Source organism: Malus sylvestris, chromosome 14, assembly GCF_916048215.2.
Source record: "Malus sylvestris chromosome 14, drMalSylv7.2, whole genome shotgun sequence".
NCBI lineage: Eukaryota > Viridiplantae > Streptophyta > Magnoliopsida > Rosales > Rosaceae > Malus > Malus sylvestris.
This window is the reverse complement of record NC_062273.1, coordinates 26756619-26779346: the sequence shown is the minus strand read 5'-3', so window position 1 is coordinate 26779346 and position 22728 is coordinate 26756619. Positions and strand designations below refer to the sequence as shown.

The following is a 22728-nucleotide window of genomic DNA, read 5'->3' as shown; positions in this document are numbered from 1 at the left end:
AAATGAATTAAGTTGTTATATAAAATCTCCATCTTATCATTTGATTTATAAACATCCATTAAATTTTTTTAAACAAGCACGTTGGATTCTAAGACGCCTGATGGACAAATAGTAGGAACTGTTCTTATACGGCCATGTCAATTCCAACCATCCAAGAAACTTTGAATTTCTTCATCATCAAACAGCTACAAGAATATTACATTTAATTACATCTTAAAATTTTACAACATTCTCCCGTTTTCTTCCTATTTCTTAGATTCCAATTAGAGCAAGGCTTTGGAGAAACTTCAATTTTAAATTCCATTATTTAAATAATTTATTGAATGTGAAAACCAACAAATGAACGAAGAGCAAAACTCGATTTATTATTCCGTTCACCAAAAGATAATTTTTCATCAATGCGTTTATGTTTTTAGGATTTTGTTCTACAATGGAGAGTAAGAGTAGCTATGAGGGCTCGAATAGTCATTTTATATTTGAGTTACAAGTTATTTAGTATTACATTTTTATGTAGAGTATATTCAACATGTGAGAAGTTAATAAAAAAACCCTCTAAAGTGTCATTTCATCTAATTCCACTCATTCGCTATATCACATGTCTCAAACCATTATAAACAAGAGAGTTGTTATGACTACCCACTTGTCTTATTTTTCCCGCCATTTGAAAAAATAAGATAACTGGACGAGAATAGCATCACTCTGAATCAATATAAGATGAGTGTACTAAGAAATTCACGTAATTGAGAACTTTTATCGACTTACTTCCCAACAACAGATCGAACAAGGACTAATTTGGGAAAAGGAATGACAAAAACTTTCGATTAAGAGATCACAAGAAACAAAATGGCCACGACGAGATTACTGACGAGCAAAGAAGGCAGACAAGATGTAGAATTTGTGAGAAAGCCTTCATATACTATCCAGCGTGAACGATTATTTCATAAGGTGCTTTTGGAGCCCGACACAATGTCGAGCTTCCGCAAAAGCAACCCTTCAAATCTCCGTTCTTTTGTTCAATCATAAGGCTTTCGAAAACAAATTCATACACTAAAAGATAATGACATTCAAACTTTGTAAACATACATTCAAATCATCTTCCCCGTATAAGGTAGAAGAACAGAATACCGTTATGCAAAGAAACACTTCCGAACGACAGAATTCAAGCAAAGAAAGCAGTAAAAGATTTTGCCTCAGAGGTAGTGGCAATATTAGCTTATATCATCATTATCTATATCTGATAATACGTGCATTCGAAATGCACCATTGGCAAGACATTAACTAAGCGCATCAGACAGATTCCCATCGACAATTCACCATCCTCCGGAAGGAGTTCTGATGTCCCTGTCTGTTTTATCGTCACTTGCACAACACTCCATCATAAAACACATCAAATGCAATTACACAATGATTCAGAAACTACGCGGCTCGTGTTTCCGGTACGCATAAAAATTTATAGAGATCGAGGGACACAATCATGCTTATTACTCAAATCAATGGCAGTAAATAAAAAATAATAATGAAAAATGCTTGAAAACTTTGAATTTTAACGATGAATAAAATGAATAGTATTATAATTAAATTTTTAATGTAAAAAATGTTAGTTTTTCATTAAAATAAATCAAGAGCATTTCGTCAAAGTTTCAAAAAAAAAAAGATTAAAATGCATCAGAGAGATTCCCATTTAGACTAGTCATCAATCTCCAATGGAGTGCAGATGTCCCTGTCTGTTTTATCATCACTTGCAACTCCAAATACCACAATTTTTTTCTTCCAATTACCTTAAAAACTAAACTTTCTTGGAAATTATGAATCATTAAGTGAGAATTAAGCATAAATTTCAAAACTTTCAATCGTAACTAGGTAAAGACTAGTAATTTCAGCCAAAAAAAAAAAACAGCAGTAAAATTGATAAAGAACTGTAGAACCTCATGCCTCAGATGTAAATTTGTTTCATGGAATTTACTCTCAAAGTATATTTAACGCCATCATAGGCATGGGCATACAAAAGGAAACAGTTCAAAGACCAAAGTAAAACCTGGGATTTGACTACGAATTTCAGACTCAAAAACCCAGTTGAGATGCAAATGGCCCTTTACCATCGTGTGGAAAGATGTTGAGTGCTTGCATAATCTACTAAAATCTACCGTTTGACAGAACAAAAACCCAGTTGAGATAGGGCGGAGACGCGGAGGGAGGGCTTAGAGGAAGAGGCTAGAGAGGGTTGGAAGCTAGGGTTTTGACTGAGTGTGTGAATATATAGAGGGTTTTGCAGGCAGAAAGGACGCACTTTGATCAGGACCGTTGATTTGTGACATAGAGATGTGTCAACTATAAGTGGGCTAAAAAGCCCAAACGTAGCCTAGTACAAATGGACCTTTTCAAACCTGGTAACCCAAAATAATACAATAGGGCCCAATAATCCAATGGGGCCGCCAAAGTTGTTATCCAAGGTCAAGAATCAGCCCATACTTTGGTTGGGTAGGAGATGGGGTTTTTAATTTTTTAATTTTTTTTAATTTTTTTATTTTTTAAGGGTTTTAGGGTTTTGGAGTTTAGAGTCCTTCTGTTCAGAATGGAACAAGTGACAGTCAAACATCTTCTAATAAAGGAGAGGCTGTGCTTACTAGATGTTAGGCTTTAACTCTTAGGTTTTATCCCTCTCAATTTTCGACCGTCAAACTAAATGAATTAAGAAAAACAAATGAAAAAAATTAACATGGTGTGTGTAGAAGGTAAAAAAGAGTACAGATAACAACACCCTTTAAGAGTATTCAAAAAACTTAAATTTGAATCTTGTATTGTCGTTGAATTTGGAATCAATGAACTTGGTCTACATCACCTTTGTGCCCTGTGGGTTCTTCTTAGTTTAATCTGCATAATTAGCGGCCTTGTCAATTTGGAGTTGAAGTTAGTGTACAATTAAAAAGGGAAAAAAAAGTATAAAAAATCAATGATTGAAGTCCAGTTTTAGCTTCACGGGACCGTTTCCTCTAGCGGCATCTAGTTTTATCTTGTTGGAGAAGATTCTAAATTCAAATCTCATGAACAATAATCCTGATGCAAATCCTGTTGCATCATAAGTCGTAATAGTTTACTGGTTACACTTTGGGGTAAGTGAGTAGTAAACATTGATTTTGACATTGTGATAAGGTTAGATATATAATACATATGAAACAACAACTGAAATGCAAACCAAAGTGCATAAAACAAACGAGCAAGATTGGAAGCTTGAGCATTCATAGAAGTTAACTAAGAATATCAAAATTGTGAAGGGAAATGCAAAAATAAGTAGATAAAGATTTAGTCTGGTTCTCAAAAATAGCGCCTCAATGATCTATATGATTCATGAAATGTTGCAATCTCTCTATACAGTGTCCAGACAGCAGCTAGTGTATGCAATTGGCCCACTACTATTGCACACATGAAAAAATTTATGTTTATTTGATATTCTCCTTGAGCATGACTACAAGTCTATAATGAGTGCAATTTTTTTAACAAAATGCCTTGAAAAAAATATGAGGAAGATTGTGTTGAATATATCATTCCAGCTCAACAATAGTTGTTAGACAGTTAAGAATGTGGCTGCGTTGTTATAGTTGTTATCGAATTAGTTAGTTAAATAGCTTAGGCTGCAAGCTAGTCATGATGGCTATATAAACTGTATTCTCATAGTTGTAAAAATTAATTCAGTATCAATGTAATCAATCACTTTCTCTCTCTCTCTCTGCATTTCTTCGATACATGCTCTTTCTACATTTCTGTTAATAGAGTGGACAGCCAAAGTAGTGTACTACCTTCATCTTGATTTTTAGGAGAAAAACTTCCTTACCAAGGAAGTGGGGATAAGACATCTTTGATTAGTATATATATTTTTTGTATAAGGAGTTCTAAAAGTTCCCGCCCAGCACTACCTAGGCCCCCTTATGCACTACGTGGCTGATTACGGCTACCATTAATTCCTAGGCGTTTAAAAACCAATAAAGGGCGCATAGACCTGCCTGCGCGCCCGCCTATACCGCCTAGACTGTTTGGGTCGCAATCTCACTTAGACAGAAAATAGATAACTTCCATTTTGCATTTTATTTTTTCAAAAAATTATAAGAGACTTAGATGAATACTCATTATATGTTTGTTCTTCATGTTTTAAATATGTTTTAGTACTTTATAATTTATTTATCATTTTGTTTTGCAGTTTATGTACCCCAATATATTATGTATTTTTTTAAGTACAAGTAAACATTTATTTATATATTATATAATAAATTTAATTAAAATTAAAAAATTGGCTAGGCCCTGTCTAGACTCGTAGGCGCTAGACCCTTTTCTGCTGTCCGACTAGCGCCTAGTGCCTATTAAAACTTTTTATATTGTATTGTTAAGAAAGAAAGCATGTTTTTACAACTGCAATGAGTTGTACTTATCTAAATTTAAGAATATATTCCGTGCGATATTGTAATGTAAGTCCCAAAACATGCACCGTGAGCTTACCTATCTGGCTAATTGGTATCTCTTCCCACCAAAGCTACTTTATCATTAGCAAGATAAAAAAGGAGCCGAAAAGATGAAAAAGATGTCTCCACTTTGAAGTTGATTGATTCTCTTTAATCGTGGGTTCATGATTTTGACAAACTTAATTTACTTTCCATATGTATGCTCTCAAGGAAGAACATTCTTTCACGCCTCTTGCCCGTTTTCTCCATGAATTCCGGCCGTTTGTTTAAACTTTGGATGTTTATCACAAATAGTTACTGATGTAGGCATAAAGTATAGGATAATACTTGAATCTCTTCTTTATGTATTATGTATGAGCTCATTCTCTTACTTGCAAACGATGTATTTTTATTGTTAGAATTTTATAATCGAACTATTCAATCTCTTAATCTTCAGTTGAAGATCAACTTCATAAAAAATCATTTGAATCGGAGATCGTTAAGTTATCCAAATGTATCAAAATAAATCAATGGTGTAAGTACCAAGTAGCATATCCATAATGAACTGTTGATTTATTTGATATATTTAAATGACTAAACGATTTCCACTTCGAATGATTTTTTGTAATGATAATCTCCAAATGAAGATAAAAGATTGAATGGTTCCGACTATAAAATTTTTACGATGAAGATGCGTTATTTGCTAGTGAGAAATGAGCTCATCTCCCCAAAAGAAGCAATGCATGCAAGCATTATCTGAAAGTATAATGTTAGGGACCAATTTCCAATAATACAAAAAGAAATTAAACTGAATCACATGATTAACCAACCATAATTAGGTATGAAACTCGTTACCTAAGTAAGTTGTATATGAAACCTTCCCCCAAGTCACAAGAACATCACTAAATTATAACGAGTACGATATTAACATTGAAACATCGTATCATTCTTCAGATCACAACTTACAACGTGGGATTCTCGAACTGTATTGCCAACAAGGTTTCAAGTTTTTGGACATTAATTTGTTTTCGTATAGTAAAGTTCATGAACTTAATAGCAAAGGACACAACCACTCGATTTAATTACCACGTCGATCATGGCACTGTCCTCTTGTAATCGTAATCATAAAATAAGCATCGTGCTCCAAACTTCAAAGTTCAAATCAATGTTCAATCATGCATGCCTCTGAAAAGTAATGTCTCCTTGGGTTATATTATCTTAGCTACTTAGTTAGGTCAACATAGATAACCGTCGACAACTTATTGTAATAAAATCTTCATGTAATCTTGACATCTTGCCTGCGCTATAGGACAGTCCACATTTTTTTTGTCTTCTTTATTAAAAAGAGCAAATATTGTATGATCAAATACATTGGATTTGGTTGGTTAGCATCTTTTTTCTAGACAAAGATTGTATGTCCTTCCACTTCCAGTGCCCTCCCATGCCCTTCTGTTTGTTAAGCCACGTCAACATTTTATATTACTATTTATTTTTGTCTTATTATCTCTATAAAAAAAACAATATAAAATATTGACGTGACTTAACCGTGACCACACAAAACAAGAGGGCACGGGAGGGCACCGGAAGTGGGAGGGCAGATAATCCTCGTCCCTTTTTCCTTACTTCTTTTACCTAAAGTTAATTCCTATATTATATAAAATATTAATTTCGTATGATTTATTTATTTGCACCAAATACATTGGATTTGGCAAATAACACTTTATTGCAATGGCTGAAAACAATCAAACAAATGCACTCTAATGCAGATCTATCCATTCTAACAACTAATAATTTATCATTTGTAAAATAAAAAAAATAAAAAAAATAAACAAACAAACAAACAAACCTTGGATTTGAATCTTCTTTCTTTATTTTTATTCATTTAGAATGGTTTACTCTAAACTATGAGAAGAGTAATTCAAACTTGAGTGCTGAAAAGAAAGCACAATATTCTAGCCAACTTCATGTCCAGGTTTGCTGAAATTGCTTTTATATATGCGGATTAATAACTATCTTTTCTTTTCTTTTTTGTCTAAATAACCTTCTTATTACTGGTTACTAAAAAATTCCAGTGAGTCGATAGCATTCACAGCATATTGAGAGAGAAGCAGGATTTATTTGCTAGAGGGCTATAATTTATTAGAAAATTTGACAAGCTATAAAATATCTTGCAACTGGCAAACAATAATCTTGTTATCTTGTTAATTCCGTTTCGCCACATATATATAAATTCAGTTACTTATTTACGATTTTTCTGACATTTCTGGGCAATATTATTCTGTTATATATTTCCCTTTCCATCTCTGCTGTGCCATTTATATTGACTTATTGTTCTCGTACTCGGTTTTTCTCCTCTACAATCTGAACGTACGGCAGGATTTCAGATTTTGTTCATTAATTCTAACTTATCCAGGGACTGCACTTCGGCACATCCCTTGAAAAATAGTAGCAGAGCGTGTGACTAAAATATATGTTTTGCTGTTTTATGCATAACAACTCCCGCCAGACTGTGAAATTAAACTACAGGTTATGATGTGAAACGAATATCCAGTTAAAAATCCAGATTATTAATCTTATATTTGATCACAAACTTGAAGGAAAATCAAACAAAAATCAGACGGTGCGGTTGTAATTTACTCAAAAATATCAAGGGAGGTAGAGAAAGACGCTTGAAAAGTGGCTTTGCATGATTCATTCACACGTATGCATGGGTCAATTTGCATGATAGATTTGTAAAGTAGTGTTGGTGGCTTCTTGGTTGTTTTCCAGATTTAGGACTCGACTAGACGGTCAGTAGATTTTAGTTCTGAAGAAAGAATCCGTGAAGGATAAGGAAATTACAGAAGAGAAAACGACAAACCCTAATTATAAAGCTACGTGTGCAGTTAAAAAATGACGACTGTATGATCTAAAAATGGAGCCAAACTAGTGCGGTACGTACGTGTTCGATCCCTTATTATAAGTTATAACCCTTCACGTTGCTTTCCCGAGGGATTTGGATCCTCTCCTCAGCAGGGGGCTCGAATCTTCCTGACCATATAACACGAGCCGTTGGATTTTAATCAAACGACTATAATTATTATAATTCTTAGAAAAGTCTCTATTGGATCAAAATCTAACGACTTGTGTTATTGGGTTAGGAGGATTCAGACCCCAACTCAGGAGAGGATCCAAATCCTTCCCCGAGAGCTAAGCTAGCTGGCTAATCTAGCTAACATGTGGCCCAATTCCACAACAATATCTCACTTTCAACTCTCTTTCTCTTGTTTTGTCGAAGAATGCAAATCCACATTGGAAATTTCACATAAATTATTACTATTTATAAAAATAAATGGTACCACTGCTAATAACATTGAGACATTTTATGATAAGATCTAACACTTGCTAAGCTGTGTATGCTGGTGAGTTGGTTCCACTTTCGTTAGCTTGTTTTCATGGCGTTGATACTCTGTTCGATCGATATGGTGTTTTCTATGCCTCACACGCTCAAATTTGGTGCGCGGTGCTAGTGTGTTGGTGGTTTTTTGGCTTTTTTTTTTTTTTTTTTTAGGTTTTGTGGTAGCTGTATTGGGGTTTACTTAATTGTGCAAATTCACTTCATATCAATTTTTTGGTCACTAAAATTATAAACCCAATTCGTACTGTCTGTATTTATTTATGATGTTGAATGAAATACCACTCTTATCGCTTATAAAAAAAAATACCAATGGAGTATTGTTGACTACATGAATAGATTTTCTTCAGGTCTATTTTCACGGTATACAAGTTGATGTTAGTTGTAATGAATCAGAAGATAAGATAGGAATACATACTATACGTTCATCACACCAACTGAATCATGCATGTTATCGGAGTTCGTGCATGACTCCTTCATGTCTTAACCGCAATTATACATATCCATCTTTTCAGGGATGTGGTCAATTGCGGAAATAATTAAAGTTTTTTTTATTAATCCACTACACTTGTATTTGAATTCTCCCACCTTCTTAGTAAAATTTAATTAGAAGGGTAATGTTAGGTAAATTAAAATTTTAAAATAAATTTGTTAATTAAATGATGTTGTCATCAATAGGAAATAACACTTAAGTAATAATTCAATCATCGATAATCATAGCATTTAGTTTACAAAATTTAGTTTCCTTAATATTACCCAATTTAAATTAGAATTATAGCTTGTACATATACAACTTTTACGTCAAATCTATACATACACACACACGCACATATACACCTTCTATTTATGTATTATGTATAAACCATTTCTTTATATACATGTACAGCGGATATGCATGCTACGTGCATGCATCCTTATGATTGCAATTTTCAATTTAATCACGAAACTGCACATGCATGCAACTTTGAGAGACGGGTGTGTTCGCAGCTTTTGCAGAATTGGTTGGCAACAAAATTAATGAAATATAATAAATGGGATTGAGTTGTTGGTGTGCTTTCTCATCAGATGGTCCTACTCTCCTCTCCCTCTCCCTCTCCCTCATCAGCTCCCTCTGTTCTATGATCGATCGTAATGTAACAGCCTGATGAGCCATGCTCATCAACATTACGAACATTTCATCATCCACGTTATAAATAAGAAAAATAGAAAGATAAAGAATCATTTTCTCATCATCCATGTGCTCTCCAAGCGTCTATAACCAATTTGTCAAACCGATAACATTGAATGAGATTTCTGCATTTGAGACATCCCAAGCACAATAATTGGGTCAAACTTTCCCATTAATTTTATTAAGTTCGTTCACAACATGAAAATGTATATTGGTCATGGAGTCAAACACTCGACAGCCATAACATGTTTTATTTCTCCATTTGTCGGTCTGATAGTTATCAAATTTTTCCAAATTAAAATTTACCCATTTCCATGCATATTACCAAAAGTTCAATCCCATTTTTAGTATCCTAGCTAAATGCTCATGGAATAGATGAAAAAAATTTGACTCCTTAATTTGATATGGGCTTGCTTGGAAATGTCCTTTTAAAATGTACTTGTGTTCTACGTCGAAGTTTTTAATAAAAATACAAGTGAGTGTTGAAAAGCACTCAAAAGTACTTTTCACTTTCAACAGCCATGCATATATATGGAATATAAGTAAAATATACTTTAATGGTAGTTAATTTCCACATGCATTTTCGTTTGGACATGGACTGAAAGATGGTTAGAAATTTGGGAAATCGAACTACTAGTTACTTATCTTAACTTTGTAGATTTTTCAAAGTACACTGTTTATGATAATCACTTTAGCCGTATTAGTCCTTCTTCTGTACCTTTTTAGACCGGACATTAACGGCACGGGACCATCTGAATGCATCTGCGTTGCTGCTTAAAGAAAACAGAGGAAAAGGCAAACTGCAACTAAAAGACTCAATTTGCTGCAGCTGTAGTAAATGATAGATACAATGAATGGTCGTTACAACTTACACATGCACTAGTCAAGTATAGGAGTGATTTTTCTGTGCAACTCAGTCATTCGTGCGGTGTTCACCAATTCACTCCAGATGTAACACACTTAGTTATTTATTAATTAGTACAAAATTTTAAGTTAGTAACATTTATCTAAATCATGTTGTTTACACGTCTAGAAAGACTTGTGTACCTAGCTACACCCTTCACGATGCCTCTATGTCATATCAAACCTAGAGTATGATACTAGTTTGGACATTGTCACTTTCTCTATCATATTTTAAGTACATTCATTTCCTTTCACGCATATCATAACACATAAATTAGTAAGAGTGCTTGCAGTCAAGTGGGAATGCAAATTATGTAACTAGACATCTACCTTCAGTGCAAATTGCAAAAAACACTTTGGGGTCGTGAACCCTAGTTGAGTCTTTTAATCTATATGAATTTGAACGCACCAACACCAGCACAACAGAAATATGAATGGCTCCAAACCACGTGGTTTGGAGAAAAGTGTGCTTTGGTTGCACAGGAACATGCATAAAACCGCTCGCACTTGTCGGTTCAAGGTCCCCACAAATCAAAATTTAGTGTCATTTAGTTGGTGTGACGTTGCCCTTTGCAAAAAAAAAAAAAAAAAAAACCCTCTCTCCCTCCAACTCCAAGCATCTATTTATCCCCCCACCTCACCCCCTCAACTTCTCCTCACAACTCACAAACACAAAGCCTCTTTTGCTCTCTATTTATCTCACTACCAAAATTTGTGTTTCTGCTTCAAAAACAAATACAAAGCTTGTTGTGCAAGAAAAAACATGGCAATTCTTGGTTTTCTCTTGGTGGTTCTTCTTTTTTTGAGCTCTTTTGCTTGTGGGTATGGAGGAGGTGACGGTGGTTGGGTTGATGCACATGCCACTTTCTATGGCGGAGGTGATGCGTCCGGTACAATGGGTAAGTAAACACATATAAATTATCTCTAAAGGACGTTAAAAACATACATGCATTGTTAATGTGAAAAATGAATCTATAACATGTCAATACATTTTGTTAGCGCATATATATTCAACAGTCCGTTTATTAATACCCGCCACGTCTTAATTTTTTTTTAATGTATCTATAAATTGCAGGTGGGGCTTGTGGCTATGGAAATCTGTATAGCCAAGGCTATGGAACTAACACTGCAGCTCTGAGCACAGCACTGTTCAACAATGGGTTGAGCTGTGGGGCTTGTTTTGAGATTAGGTGTGTGAGTGACCCCAAATGGTGTCTTCCGGGCTCTATTATGGTCACCGCCACCAATTTCTGCCCGCCAAACGATGCCCTTCCCAACAATGCCGGAGGCTGGTGCAACCCGCCGCAGCACCACTTTGATTTCGCCCAGCCCGTCTTCCAACAGATTGCTCAGTACCGAGCTGGAATCGTGCCTGTGTCTTACAGAAGGTATGCAATTTCAGGCTTGGCCTGCTTTATGTTTCTTGAGAAACTACACTCTCGCAGGGGCCGGATGCCAACTTAGTAAAAATGAATTTACAAGGGAAAATTGCACATATACCCCTTAAATTCTTAGGGGTGTGCACAGACACCTCACAACAATTTTCAAGGGCATTTTTAGCCATTTCATAATTTATAAACGATGTTTGTGTAAGAATCGCGTTTACTAAAGATGTTTGTGTAAAAATTGCGTTTACTGAAGCTCGTGAGCACAACAGAAGCCATGTAAAGTAAGGCAATTCTGTTGCGCTGACAGCTTTCAAAAAACACAATTCTTCACCCAAATTGTCGAATGGTCATGATTGTTTAATCTTTGTTAGCATCTCACGCCCTTAATAGTTTAGAGAGTTTTACTGTGTTAGTGAAAATTTTCCAATTGATATTATTATGTATAAGATTCGGCGCATTTATAATTGTTGAAACATGTGTCCACAAGAAGCCTGCTCTAAAATCGGTTACCTTATATCATCAGTTGTAGCCTTTCTGTTTTGCCGACCAAAGCACTTACAAGAACCAACCAATTTACCTAACGTCATCTTTTCCAGTTTCTGAAATTTCCAAAAGTACCCCTCAACTTTTATCTGACTATCCTATCGTCACATGATTGTAACAATTTGTTCATATTATCATCTATTAATTAAGTTGTCAACTTATATTATAAACGTATTAGTTAAACGTATGTGATAATGTGACTGTCACACTCAAAAACTTTATCGACGACGAAGACTCATGATTTGTTGTTTATGAATTTTTGCAGGGTGCCTTGCTTAAAGAAGGGAGGCATTAGATTCACAATCAACGGTCATTCATACTTCAATTTAGTGCTGATCACAAACGTTGGAGGTGCTGGTGACGTTCATGCAGTTTCCATCAAAGGGTCAAGAACTGGCTGGCAACCCATGTCAAGGAACTGGGGCCAAAACTGGCAGAGCAACTCTTTCCTCAACGGCCAGAGCCTCTCCTTCAAGGTCACAGCCAGCGACGGCCGCACGATTGTCTCCAACAAAGTTGTTCCTGCCGGCTGGTCCTTTGGCCAAACATTCAGCGGCCAACAATTCTAAACAGCAAACTTTAAAAAAAATATCGTACCCAGTGCACAAGGCTCCCGCTTTACGCAGGGTCTGGGAGAGGTGAATATCTAAACAGCAAACATTAAATTAAACAAATTATAGTTGCATGTTTGTTTAGGGTGTAGCTACAGTTATTGAAACCTAGTACTGTTGAGAGTCAAAAAATGAGAAGGGCTTCTATTAAGGGGGCTCTTTATCATTTGGAATTAAATTATGAGGTCATTGTGCGTCTTTACTCTGCTCTCTTTTGGAAAAAGGCAGACAAAGATTTCGGCAGCGGTGGGTGTAAAACCACCCGCCGGGTTTTGTTAGGTTACTTAGTTGTCCATCTGGTTTGGTTTGGTTTGGTTCAATTACGTTGTAATGCGTTTTATTTTGTAAGGTTTTGGAGAATAAAATCTCTCTCTTCATGAGGATGAAACTAGTTACTTGAAGTTTGAATTCATTCTATCTATGAGCGTAAAGGTTTTGATCACCATTCCTGCTTGACCTCAAAGTGAAATTCCCGCATACACTTTCTTAATAGAACGATGTTCTAAACTATTTTAATCAACTGGAAATATGATATTTCGCCGTGTAATGAAACCATGCCGTGATTGCTCATCTTGGGCCACAAATCTGTAACCCTCTCTTCGTTATCCATCAGACTTCGGCCACAGCCCGAGTTCTGCCTAAACGTGGACTTTGAAGTGGGCTACTATCTCTTTTAATTGTAGACAACTCTTTTTTTTTTTTTTTTGATCAAGTGGGATCCAAAAGGATCACCAATAAATTTTATTAAACACACAACACAAATTTACAAACTATTGGCCCACAGACAAAATACACAAACCAAAAAGGACCAGAGCGGGAAAATAGAAAAACAAAAAACCCAACCAAAAACAGAAGAAACAAACAAAAAGTCGAGAAGTCCGTTGCTACCGCCTCCGCCAGGATAGTGGATCTCAACTTGCAGAAATCCATGCCCACCGCCAAACATCGCCTCTCCGATCGTATCATCCAACACCGATTTGCTCCCCGAGCACAACCATAAAGTGAGGATATCCAAAAACTGAAGGAAATCGGTTGGTTATCAATAAAAGGAAGCCCATGAAACACCATGAGCAACACTGCTAGATCTGGCAGACAACAAGGAGAAGGTGGTGATGTTGGGAACATCTGAGTCGGTCGAAACACCGAAACTCGGAGCACCAACTCGAACGCAAATGTGGTTGAAGATTGAAACGCAAATGAAGGAGGAAGAGGGATGACATCAAGGGAAAAAGAAGAGGGGAAATCAAGATGATGAGGAGGGGAAAAAGCAGCAAAGAAGGGAAAAGGAGGAGAAAACAAAAGAAACGGAAAAGTGGCAACTGACTCCAGCCAAAGCTAGAGTCGATGCCTAAGATGGTGGTCAAGATTGAAACCCTCACCAAAAATGAAGGAAGAACTCTCACAGAAGGAGAGAAAATAAGATAGGGATACTATCTCTAGTTCTTTGTCTCCCCAATTGTAGACAACTTTTCCCTCTGTATATGGTAGCGATGCTGCATCACCCACGATATGATCTGTCGAGGAGTTGGAGAATCCATGAAGCATGGATAATTGGGAATGTGTCAAGGAGTTTAAGGAGAAGGGTCATGCAGATGCAGTGCCACATATTGTGTGTTTCGAAATTGATCACATATATACCAAGTATGAGCCCGAAGCCGACTCAGAGGCAAAGGCGGAGAAGGCATGCAACTTGTATACTTCACTTGGCTCTTTAATGTGAACTTGATCAGTACTATTTTCTCATTCCTCAAAGCTACTTAATTACAGCAGTAAGTTTGCTTTTGCAGCAAGAAAAACGCAAACAAGCATAGCGAATCACATAGATATAAGCCCCTATACGCCAGTGCGCAAATAGATAAGGTGAGCGAAAGCATGTTAGTCTTGTTCTTTCTACCATACTGACTAACTTCATGTCACTAAGGGTGCGTTTGGTACGTGGGACGGGACGGGACGGAACGGGACGAGGCGTTCCGTCCCGCGTTTGGTGCGCCAAAAATGGGTGGAACGGGTTGTTCCACGGGACAGATTTTGGGTGTTTTTGCGTCCCACCTCCCCCCCCTGGAATGGGTTTGTTCCACGTCTGTGGAACACAATGTTTTACCATTTTAAGACAAATATACCCCATGTCTTTTTCAAAAATTACACCTTCGTTCCGTCCCGTCCCGTCCCGTTCCGTCCCGTCCCGTCTCGTTCCGTTCCGTTCCGTCTGCATACCAAACGCACCCTAAAGCCACACAACACACATTGTTTATTGTTGGATTGAAAAATCAGATGACAATGACAAACAACTCAAAATGATCATCAATTTGCCAATGCAACTAGTATACGTACTAAACACGGGATTTGATGAATATCTCTGATAAGTCATGACACATGAGGCAACAAGGTGCTACTGCAAGAGCCCAACTGCTCACTCCCTCGCCACTTGAGCTAATCCTAAGGTTTAAGATAGTCGAATATTGAACGATATGTCGTCATGTCACTTTTTCAACTTTTTACTGTTTCATCAAAATCTACCATAACTTTTGTCAAATGGAAATGGTTTACATTTTTGTCTGTCTCATGATTAAGCGTTGTGGAAGAAGTTCTCCTCTCCAAAAGCAAGAGGATGAATAGTTGCCTGACCTTTCATCATTCTTATCTGTTGTCACATTCTGACTCAACGTCACGTAGAGTTAAAATTGAGCCATTGTCCATGACTTTTGAGCTTCGGTTATAATTTGATATTATAATGAAAAAGAAAATATGCACAAATATAATCGATTGCATAAAGACGTATGTGAGAGATAAACCAAGTGTGTGAATAACCATCCTTTTTTTTTATTTTCAACCTTAAGAGCAACTCTACCGTTGCTAAGGCCCCCTAGGGCTATTCACTATTTAATCCACCTAGTGAACAATAATTGCCCTTAATAAACAGTAACTGCTTTTTACATCTCCACCCTACATTGAATAGCCCTGGCAATAGGTAATAAAATAATAGTAATTTTTTTATTTATAAAATAATACAAAATAATTATTTTAAGAAAAGTACAAATTAAAGATGCAAATTCCATTGCAAAGTTAATGCAGCTTCTACATTTTAACTAGTCAAATTTTGACTAAAGTTTTCATCTTTAAAACAATTTGCTCTAGCAATTAACTAATCAAATCAAAACTCGCTCAAACCCCTGAAGCAAATTTCAACGGCATCAAGAATATCTTTGAAGAGCAAGGGCAAGACTCCGGCGAAGCCCTCCAAGGGCTCGGAGGAGCGCTTGGTGGCTCAATCCTTCAAGGAGTGGAGCACGTGGGCCCTGAAGAAGGCCAAGGTCGTCACCCACTACAACTTCATTCCCCTAGTCATCATCATCGGCATGAACTCAGAACCCAAGCCGCAACTTTCCCAACTTCTTAGCCCCGTCTGATCCGATCCGGTTCAGATCATCCAATCTCCATGATGGGTTTTCGGTATTGTCTCTAATGGGTTTTGTTCTATAAAATTTGGGGTTCTGCTTCGTCGTCGCACCCATCCACCGTGAGACAACGATGTCGTTCAAGAACCATGAAGGTTGAGAGAGAGATAGGGAAGTTCGGCCCGTCCACCACGTGGCTGATGTCGCCTAGATGTCAGCCTTGCGTCACATGCCCTTCAGGCTCTCAGGCTGGCAACTCCTGCCGGGCCTCTACCTTTGGCCCGCTCGGGCTCCATTGCCAGCACACGCTGAACCAAATTGCTCGGGCTTTCTGGCCCTGTTTGAGAGCCAGTCCACCAAGGCTATTGCCCACGGTGGAACTGCTCTAAAAAGTTGAGAGGGCGTACGTGCCCCTGCCCGAAATCAGATTAGCCATCAGGTAAGATGTAGTTTGAGCCAGCTATTTGTCATGCAACTATAGGCTCCCTTAGATTCCACGTGGAAGGAGACCCTAATCATCATATCCATATCCTGTTAAAAAAATCTTCATGCGTGGCCCCAAAGTGGACCCCACAGTCTCATTTCAGCCAACAGCATCACAGGTAGAGATTTGTGGATACAACCCTAAAGATAAAAAGATAAGGTCCAAGACTTCCCATTGGCTCATCTCAAACCATGATCAAATCTCCATCGTTGGATCACAAAAATCTTGCAAACCAACGGTCAAATTCCATCAAAGAACAACCTCCACAAGACCCACATTGACAAGTTGGCATCAAATATACAAAGCCATGGACTCACATTACACAATTTACGTTTTCATTTAGCTCCATACCTTCTATTCCTCTACACCACTAACCCCCCATCCCTACTTGCAAATCCGACCATAATTCAGGTGGGAAAACAATGGCTACGGTCACAACTCAAGCCTCGGCGGCCGTTTTCCGGCCGTGCGTCAACTCGAAATCAAGGTTCCTTTCAGGGTCTTCGAGTAAATTAAATAGGGAAGTGGCTTTTAGGCCTATGGCTTCTCCTTCTGCTTCTTCGTTTAAAGTTGAGGCCAAGAAGGGTGAGTGGTTACCCGGCTTGGCTTCACCAGACTACCTCACCGGAAGGTATGTTTAAAATTTCTCGAATTACAATTTGAATGTTTTTTTTTTTTTTTTTATAAAAAGAGTGCACAATGACTTTTTTCTGAATGACCCATAAAAATGCTTATAAATATTTCGATTGAGGAAAAAGCATTGATTGACTAAGATATGTTTTTGTGGGCAGTCTTCCTGGTGACAATGGATTTGATCCTCTGGCACTTGCTGAGGACCCAGAGAACTTGAGGTGGTTTGTCCAAGCTGAGCTTGTCAATAGCAGATGGGCAATGTTGGGTGTTGCTGGGATGCTATTGCCTGAAGTGTTCACCAGCTTGGGGATCCTTAACGTCCCCAAATGGCATGATGCCGGAAAGGGCGAGTACTTCGCCTCTTCGTCCACCCTCTTTGTGATCGAGTTCATCCTGTTCCACTACGTCGAGATCAGACGGTGGCAAGACATCAAGAACCCAGGAAGTGTGAACCAAGACCCCATCTTCAAGCAATACAGCTTGCCCCCAGGTGATGTGGGTTACCCAGGCGGCATCTTCAACCCCCTCAACTTCGCACCGACTCTCGAGGCCAAGGAGAAGGAACTTGCCAATGGTAAGCGTTTGATCTCGTGTCCAACATTGCTCCGACCAACTAACCTAACTCACGTCTGCTTTTAAGTTTGAAATGAGGTGTAATACATTGTTTTGAAATGTGTTATGCAGGGAGACTGGCAATGTTGGCATTCCTAGGGTTTGTGGTTCAACACAATGTGACCGGAAAAGGACCGTTCGACAACCTGTTGCAGCACCTCTCAGACCCATGGCATAACACCATTATCCAAACCCTAAGAGGCTTCTAGATCCATTGCAACGCAAGAAAAGTGGAAGAAGAAAATATGGAAATTCTGTTCTTATTTATTTTGTAACAATGAATTAATGTTCTTTGAGTGAGTGTGAAATGGTGAGCATCAATGTAGACAAAATGTTTTACCGGTGTACAGGAACCATGGTGGTAATTAGTATTATCATTCTCATTACATCTACTAATATAATATTGATCATTGAGCGTATGGGCATCGCCAAGTTGGCTAGTGCAGAGTTCCCCATCTACACCCAAACTCGAATTCCCCTCTCCGTAAATTAGACTAGGTTAGAAATCGCTCAGTTACAAAAAAGCTGTGGGCGAAGATAATATAAATCACAAAGTGGTTCGAGAAATCCATCATGTTTGCTTTCATTTTCTATGAGTAATAGTTTACAAAAGTGGTGGATGCTCTGAATTAAGGAACCCAACGATGTTAGTATACAGATGAATTATAATTCTATATGTCTTGTACAATATATATACAGGTTTAGTCTAATCCCCCAAGGAGCCTGTTAGCATCAATACATATCTTGGATTACTCTTAAGATTTCCAACTCATATCATTTGCTCGGTATGTGCCTCCCGTAAATCCTTCCAATATTTTGTCAGCTACAATCTCACGTTTGGTTGCTACAAGAGACGAAAACAAACATAGAGCCGCAAGTCACCAATGGAACGATAAAATACATAGACCAATAGTTTGTCCATTATTTCATAAGCTTGCCGAAACAGAATGAAAAATATCGATGGAAGGACTCACCGGTTGGTAGGTATTCTCCTTGTACACAGCAATGCCGCTAGGCCCAGATGAAGAAAGCCAAGCATGATGATCAGTTTCATACAAAGATCTTGGCAGTTCAAAGTTGCTACTCAGTTGATAGTCCACCGGATTTGTTGGTACGTTCTTTTCCATTTCATGGTTCAATTTCTGATCGTCTGGCACGTAAGAACTACTATATGATGGATAAGCATAATGCTTACCATGTTCCGTACTTAAACAAGCATTAATGTCAAACTCATTTAAGCCACCGCCTCCTTCCATATTAGAAATTTGTCCCATAGTATCTAGTCGTACTGGATCACCGGCCTCAGATTGTTTGCTGTTGCAAGGGCTAGTGCTCGTCCCGGTGCCAAAGTAACTAGTATAATGTGGAACAGTGGCATTTGTAGAGCACTCCACACCTCTAGGGAGAGAGACAGAGAGCATCATAGCATCGGTAATTTATCAGAAAGAAAGTTCTCAGGCATTAGGCTCTGTACTGGTGGATGCATAACAGCAATAGACTAACCTATGTGGAAGATAGTTCGGCTCATTCGGGAATATCATATGTTGATTGTCGCTATTGAAAAGCCAAGTTATAGGTTGAGCTTCTTGCATACCACCACCAACTAATAAAGACGAAAGCATTCCATTTTGAAACTTTGATACACAAAAATCAAGCTTCAAATTAGATTACATGAGAGAGAGAGAGAGAGAGAGAGAGAGAGAGAGAGCATTGTTCATCAGCTAAAGTATTTATTACCTGGTTTGTGCAATCTAGTGATGTTAGTTGATGTTTTCCCAAATTTTCCTAACAATTTTAGTTATCCAATAGGTTAGTATCAATTCAATAGCCAGCCACACATAAAGCAGGTAGAACAAGTAGCAACTCAGGCGGATCAGGTAAGTCATGGCTACTTCAACTCACCATGACACCAAAACCAACCAAAGCCATTTATCGATGATATATCACTGTTCATACTTCATCTTTTCTTTTCAGTTGTTTGGTAAACAAAACCGTAAACCCTCGTTGTTTTTCTTTCACATCACAAGCCTTAGAATTTATTATGCAATACTGTAACATGAAATACAAAATTATACCTTGCGTAGACAGGTTCGGTTGATTGATTCCTTAAGCATGTCTTCCATCTGCCTAAGCTGTTCAAGATTGTCAACCTTATCTGGGTCGCTCCAAAAGCTGAAAAAGTGGCAAGGATTAGAATTATCACATGGATTCTTTATATGCATATACCTTACTGATCAATGCATAGTTTAATATGCAATGGATCGCGATCATTTGTAGATTCAATGAAACATTGAATACGAAAACAGGTCAAAATATATGTAATATAATCAGGAACACACAAGACAATTCAAACAGAAAGAGTTTTTATACAATTTCTTAGGGCCTGTACGAAAGTTATCGTTCTGGTATATAGAAACTGAAGCACAAACATTTTCGAAACATACAACACAACCCAAATTGACCATCAAGACCAAAAACACAAGGCAATACTTTAACAACTAAAAGCTCCAAAGGTGCACCTCAGTCTCTTATGGAGTTCTGTAAGTTGGGTTTGCAATACCGCTACTTGATGAGTCAGATCCTGCCAATAGCAATTTATCACAAGACATTAGTTGTCGTAGTTAAATTAGAAAAGCATTTATAATTCTATTGGTGGTAAAGAATATATACCTCAACTGTCTGAGAGCTGCAAGAAACAGAAGAGAAAAAGAACGTTAAGTAAAGGGCCGCATCAGATATTCCCATAGATTTCACTCAAAGGAAATGACAAATGTGATAAAAACAATCACATACCTTGAACTCATGAAATCTTGTACGTTAACGTCATGATCCAACTTCTTAAAAGTTTTTTTCAGCACCTATATCCACAAAAAGAACACCAAAACACAAGTATAGAATGAGAAACAAATGTTCCCGTTTGAAATGCTATTTGCGAAAGTCTTACTTCGAGGCTCTCCAATTTCCTGTTAAAGACAAATGGACAAGTAGTTAGCTGTAATGCCATCGAAACTCAATCGAGCTAGAAAATGAGAAAATCCGAATCTCGTTGCAAGTATTCTAGTACCTCTTTGCCCTCTCCTGCGGAGTTAACCGCGCAAACTTTGAAACAATCTCTTCAAAATTACTGAGAATGTCATGAAAGCAAAGAAGCTATATTAACATATGATATAGAAAGTTCATTCACTCCCTATTTTGGTCTCATTCTAGTTTTCTTATGCTGGTTTGTCTGCAAAATTGTGATCAAAGAACGAATGTAAACTTTCCGCTTGCAATACCTGCGGTCCCCTTGGAATATCGTAGGCCTTCCAGTGGGGGAAAACATGAGAAGGACAATATCTACATCACATAAGATTGATAACTCCTTAGCTTTCTTCAAGATTCCATTTCTCCGTTTTGAAAACGTAACCTGCCGGTTACCACTGCTCTCTAATTTCTTTATCTTTAACTTAACCCTTCCCATCCTGCAATCCAACAAGCAAACCCCTCAAAAGTCTTACGAAATGCCAACTGCGAAAATTTCTCGACACTCTTGTTTATTGTTGAAATGTGCATCGACTCACTTTAGTTACACAACAACAATGCACTTCTCCAAATGCAGCTTTCATCCCAGGCACCAGAACTTGATAACCATTTATTCAAAAAGAACAATTCCACCCCAAATCTGATCAAATTAATTGTTTTTGCAGAAAAACAGAGCCTGCTTATCATATCAGCAGACAATCTCGTCAAATGAGAATGAAACCTTAAAATCCCAGAAAGAAAATGACCACCTAATGACAAATACAAACAAATTTCTGCAATCACAGACGTTGATAATTCACGAAAACATCAACAAAAAATTTATACAATCCACAAAAAGTGTGGACTTAAATGAGAAATATCGTCAATCAATGGGAAAAGGTAACATTTTTATGAATATGGTAAAAGGGCAATTCAAAAAAAAAAAAATACAGGGGACGCCAGACAAAGCAATAGCAGAGGGAAGGCAAGAAATGGGGTATTAAGATTGAAAGCTTACGAATTTGCACACGACGGGTCAAGCTGTGATTTCGGTCGTTAGAATGTGCAGAGCCACCACCAGAAATTTACTGCGGCAGATAGAGAAACAGAGTGTGGGGAGAGAGAGAGAGAGAGAGAGAGAGAGAGAGAGAGAGAGAGAGGTGCAATGAACGGTGCGCTTTGTGAGTTTGCAGTGGTACCGAGAACGAAGAGGGAAAAAAAACAAAAATCTTGGGTTGGGAAGGTGAGGAGCTTCTCCACCAAGAAAGCCTACATGGCTGTCTTTGCGGTTGACATGGTAGGCGGGCCGAGTAGAGAAATTTGCACGCACCTTTGTTCCAAGCCAATGACGTACTGCTACGCATTTTATATTGAAATATGTGGTTGTGTTGAGATACCATGCGGCAAAATGTGATTAGTTTGTAATAACGACATTGAGAAATGTTAAGGAGACTCTTTAAAAATGAGACTCTATAGATTTCTTGTCACCTCATATTTTTTGCATGATGTTTTATAATGTTAGAACGAGATTTCTTGTCATCTATAAAAAGTTGTATTTAAAAGGATTTTATTAGCATTTCTCAACGAAAATACCATTTCAAGCGTATGAAAATCCTTCTCCAATGGTCGTGCATTTAATAACCTGCATTGCAAATTTCCAAAAAACTGGACTGACGTATATTTTTGTCCAAAAAGGTATTTAACATGGGGTGTGATATTCACATACTCCTTTTTACTTCTCCCACATCTTTTTTATTTTCGACCATCGGATCGGATAAATTGAAGAATATCAAATGACAGAAATTAACAAGGGTGTGTGAGAAGTAAAAAGGGATGTGTGGATAGCAAGCACACCCCTTTTAACATTTGTTTGATCAGTGTTTTAAAAAATGAGCCTTAAGGCATGTGTAGGCGGCCTTCAAGGTGGGACGGTGAGAAAAACACTTCTAACTAGAGAAAGTAAGCTTCGCTTAGGCGTGGTCGAGGTGCGTTTAGGCACTTGAGGCGTTAGATGGGTTTTTTTTAACGATTAGAGTTTCTCACTTACAATGAATAAATTGTTGATTTAATTGTTGAATATTCTTCTATAATGTTTGATTTTAACTCTATTGTTGATTGAAAAATGCTATTCACACACTTATTTTTACCTCTCACACTCTTGTTAAGT

The 22728-nt window shown here is 37.6% G+C and overlaps 3 protein-coding genes and 4 non-coding genes across 11 annotated transcripts; 2 read left to right on the top strand and 5 right to left on the bottom strand.

The window, feature by feature from the left end:
* Positions 1-1186: 1186 nt before the first annotated feature.
* On the bottom strand, positions 1187-1269 carry LOC126601046 (small nucleolar RNA snoR122). The gene has a single exon (XR_007615678.1). It is a non-coding gene; the product is annotated as a small nucleolar RNA snoR122 (small nucleolar RNA).
* A 12-nt stretch (positions 1270-1281) lies between these two features.
* On the bottom strand, positions 1282-1367 carry LOC126601041 (small nucleolar RNA R44/J54/Z268 family). The gene has a single exon (XR_007615675.1). It is a non-coding gene; the product is annotated as a small nucleolar RNA R44/J54/Z268 family (small nucleolar RNA).
* A 292-nt stretch (positions 1368-1659) lies between these two features.
* LOC126601040 (small nucleolar RNA R44/J54/Z268 family) lies at positions 1660-1746 on the bottom strand. The gene has a single exon (XR_007615674.1). It is a non-coding gene; the product is annotated as a small nucleolar RNA R44/J54/Z268 family (small nucleolar RNA).
* Positions 1747-1925: 179 nt separating this feature from the next.
* LOC126601039 (small nucleolar RNA Z267) lies at positions 1926-1998 on the bottom strand. The gene has a single exon (XR_007615673.1). It is a non-coding gene; the product is annotated as a small nucleolar RNA Z267 (small nucleolar RNA).
* Positions 1999-10539: 8541 nt separating this feature from the next.
* LOC126598933 (expansin-A1-like) lies at positions 10540-12845 on the top strand. The gene is made up of 3 exons (XM_050265323.1): positions 10540-10794; positions 10971-11283; positions 12092-12845. The coding sequence occupies exons 1-3, from the start codon at positions 10659-10661 to the stop codon at positions 12393-12395; spliced, it is 753 nt and encodes a 250-aa protein (XP_050121280.1). The 5' UTR covers positions 10540-10658; the 3' UTR covers positions 12396-12845.
* A 3791-nt stretch (positions 12846-16636) lies between these two features.
* On the top strand, positions 16637-17980 carry LOC126598932 (chlorophyll a-b binding protein P4, chloroplastic-like). Its single transcript, XM_050265322.1, has 3 exons — positions 16637-16947; positions 17108-17523; positions 17634-17980. Exons 1-3 carry the CDS (start codon positions 16739-16741, stop codon positions 17768-17770), a joined length of 762 nt encoding a protein of 253 aa, XP_050121279.1. The 5' UTR covers positions 16637-16738; the 3' UTR covers positions 17771-17980.
* A 139-nt stretch (positions 17981-18119) lies between these two features.
* LOC126598923 (agamous-like MADS-box protein AGL65) lies at positions 18120-21914 on the bottom strand. 5 transcript variants are annotated; one of them, XM_050265305.1, is made up of 13 exons: positions 21580-21913; positions 21122-21355; positions 20837-21022; positions 20626-20685; positions 20506-20524; positions 20355-20419; positions 20232-20247; positions 20081-20142; positions 19637-19733; positions 19299-19346; positions 19065-19195; positions 18536-18959; positions 18120-18405 (listed from the first exon to the last, which is right to left on the bottom strand). In XM_050265305.1, the coding sequence occupies exons 3-13, from the start codon at positions 21019-21021 to the stop codon at positions 18385-18387; spliced, it is 1128 nt and encodes a 375-aa protein (XP_050121262.1). In that variant the 5' UTR covers position 21022; positions 21122-21355; positions 21580-21913; the 3' UTR covers positions 18120-18384. The 5 variants fall into 5 exon arrangements, with proteins under 5 accessions (XP_050121262.1, XP_050121261.1, XP_050121260.1 ...); XM_050265304.1 differs by having other exon boundaries at positions 21122-21331; XM_050265303.1 differs by having other exon boundaries at positions 21122-21258.
* Positions 21915-22728: the final 814 nt, after the last annotated feature.

What these genes read in the sequence shown, in the direction of transcription:
- LOC126598932 (XM_050265322.1), top strand. Translation starts at nt 16,739, where the DNA reads ATGGCTACGGTCACAACTCAAGCCTCGGCGGCCGTTTTCCGGCCGTGC. An exon ending in CCAGACTACCTCACCGGAAG is followed by an intron (nt 16,948 to 17,107) that starts GTATGTTTAAAA and finishes TTTTGTGGGCAG; the next exon opens with TCTTCCTGGTGACAATGGAT. An exon ending in GGAGAAGGAACTTGCCAATG is followed by an intron (nt 17,524 to 17,633) that starts GTAAGCGTTTGA and finishes TGTGTTATGCAG; the next exon opens with GGAGACTGGCAATGTTGGCA.
- LOC126598923 (XM_050265306.1), bottom strand. Translation starts at nt 21,021, where the DNA reads ATGGGAAGGGTTAAGTTAAAGATAAAGAAATTAGAGAGCAGTGGTAAC. An exon ending in GAACTCCATAAGAGACTGAG is followed by an intron (nt 19,734 to 20,080) that starts GTGCACCTTTGG and finishes CCACTTTTTCAG; the next exon opens with CTTTTGGAGCGACCCAGATA. An exon ending in CACTAGATTGCACAAACCAG is followed by an intron (nt 19,196 to 19,298) that starts GTAATAAATACT and finishes TGTGTATCAAAG; the next exon opens with TTTCAAAATGGAATGCTTTC.
- LOC126598933 (XM_050265323.1), top strand. Translation starts at nt 10,659, where the DNA reads ATGGCAATTCTTGGTTTTCTCTTGGTGGTTCTTCTTTTTTTGAGCTCT. An exon ending in TGATGCGTCCGGTACAATGG is followed by an intron (nt 10,795 to 10,970) that starts GTAAGTAAACAC and finishes TATAAATTGCAG; the next exon opens with GTGGGGCTTGTGGCTATGGA. An exon ending in GTGCCTGTGTCTTACAGAAG is followed by an intron (nt 11,284 to 12,091) that starts GTATGCAATTTC and finishes GAATTTTTGCAG; the next exon opens with GGTGCCTTGCTTAAAGAAGG.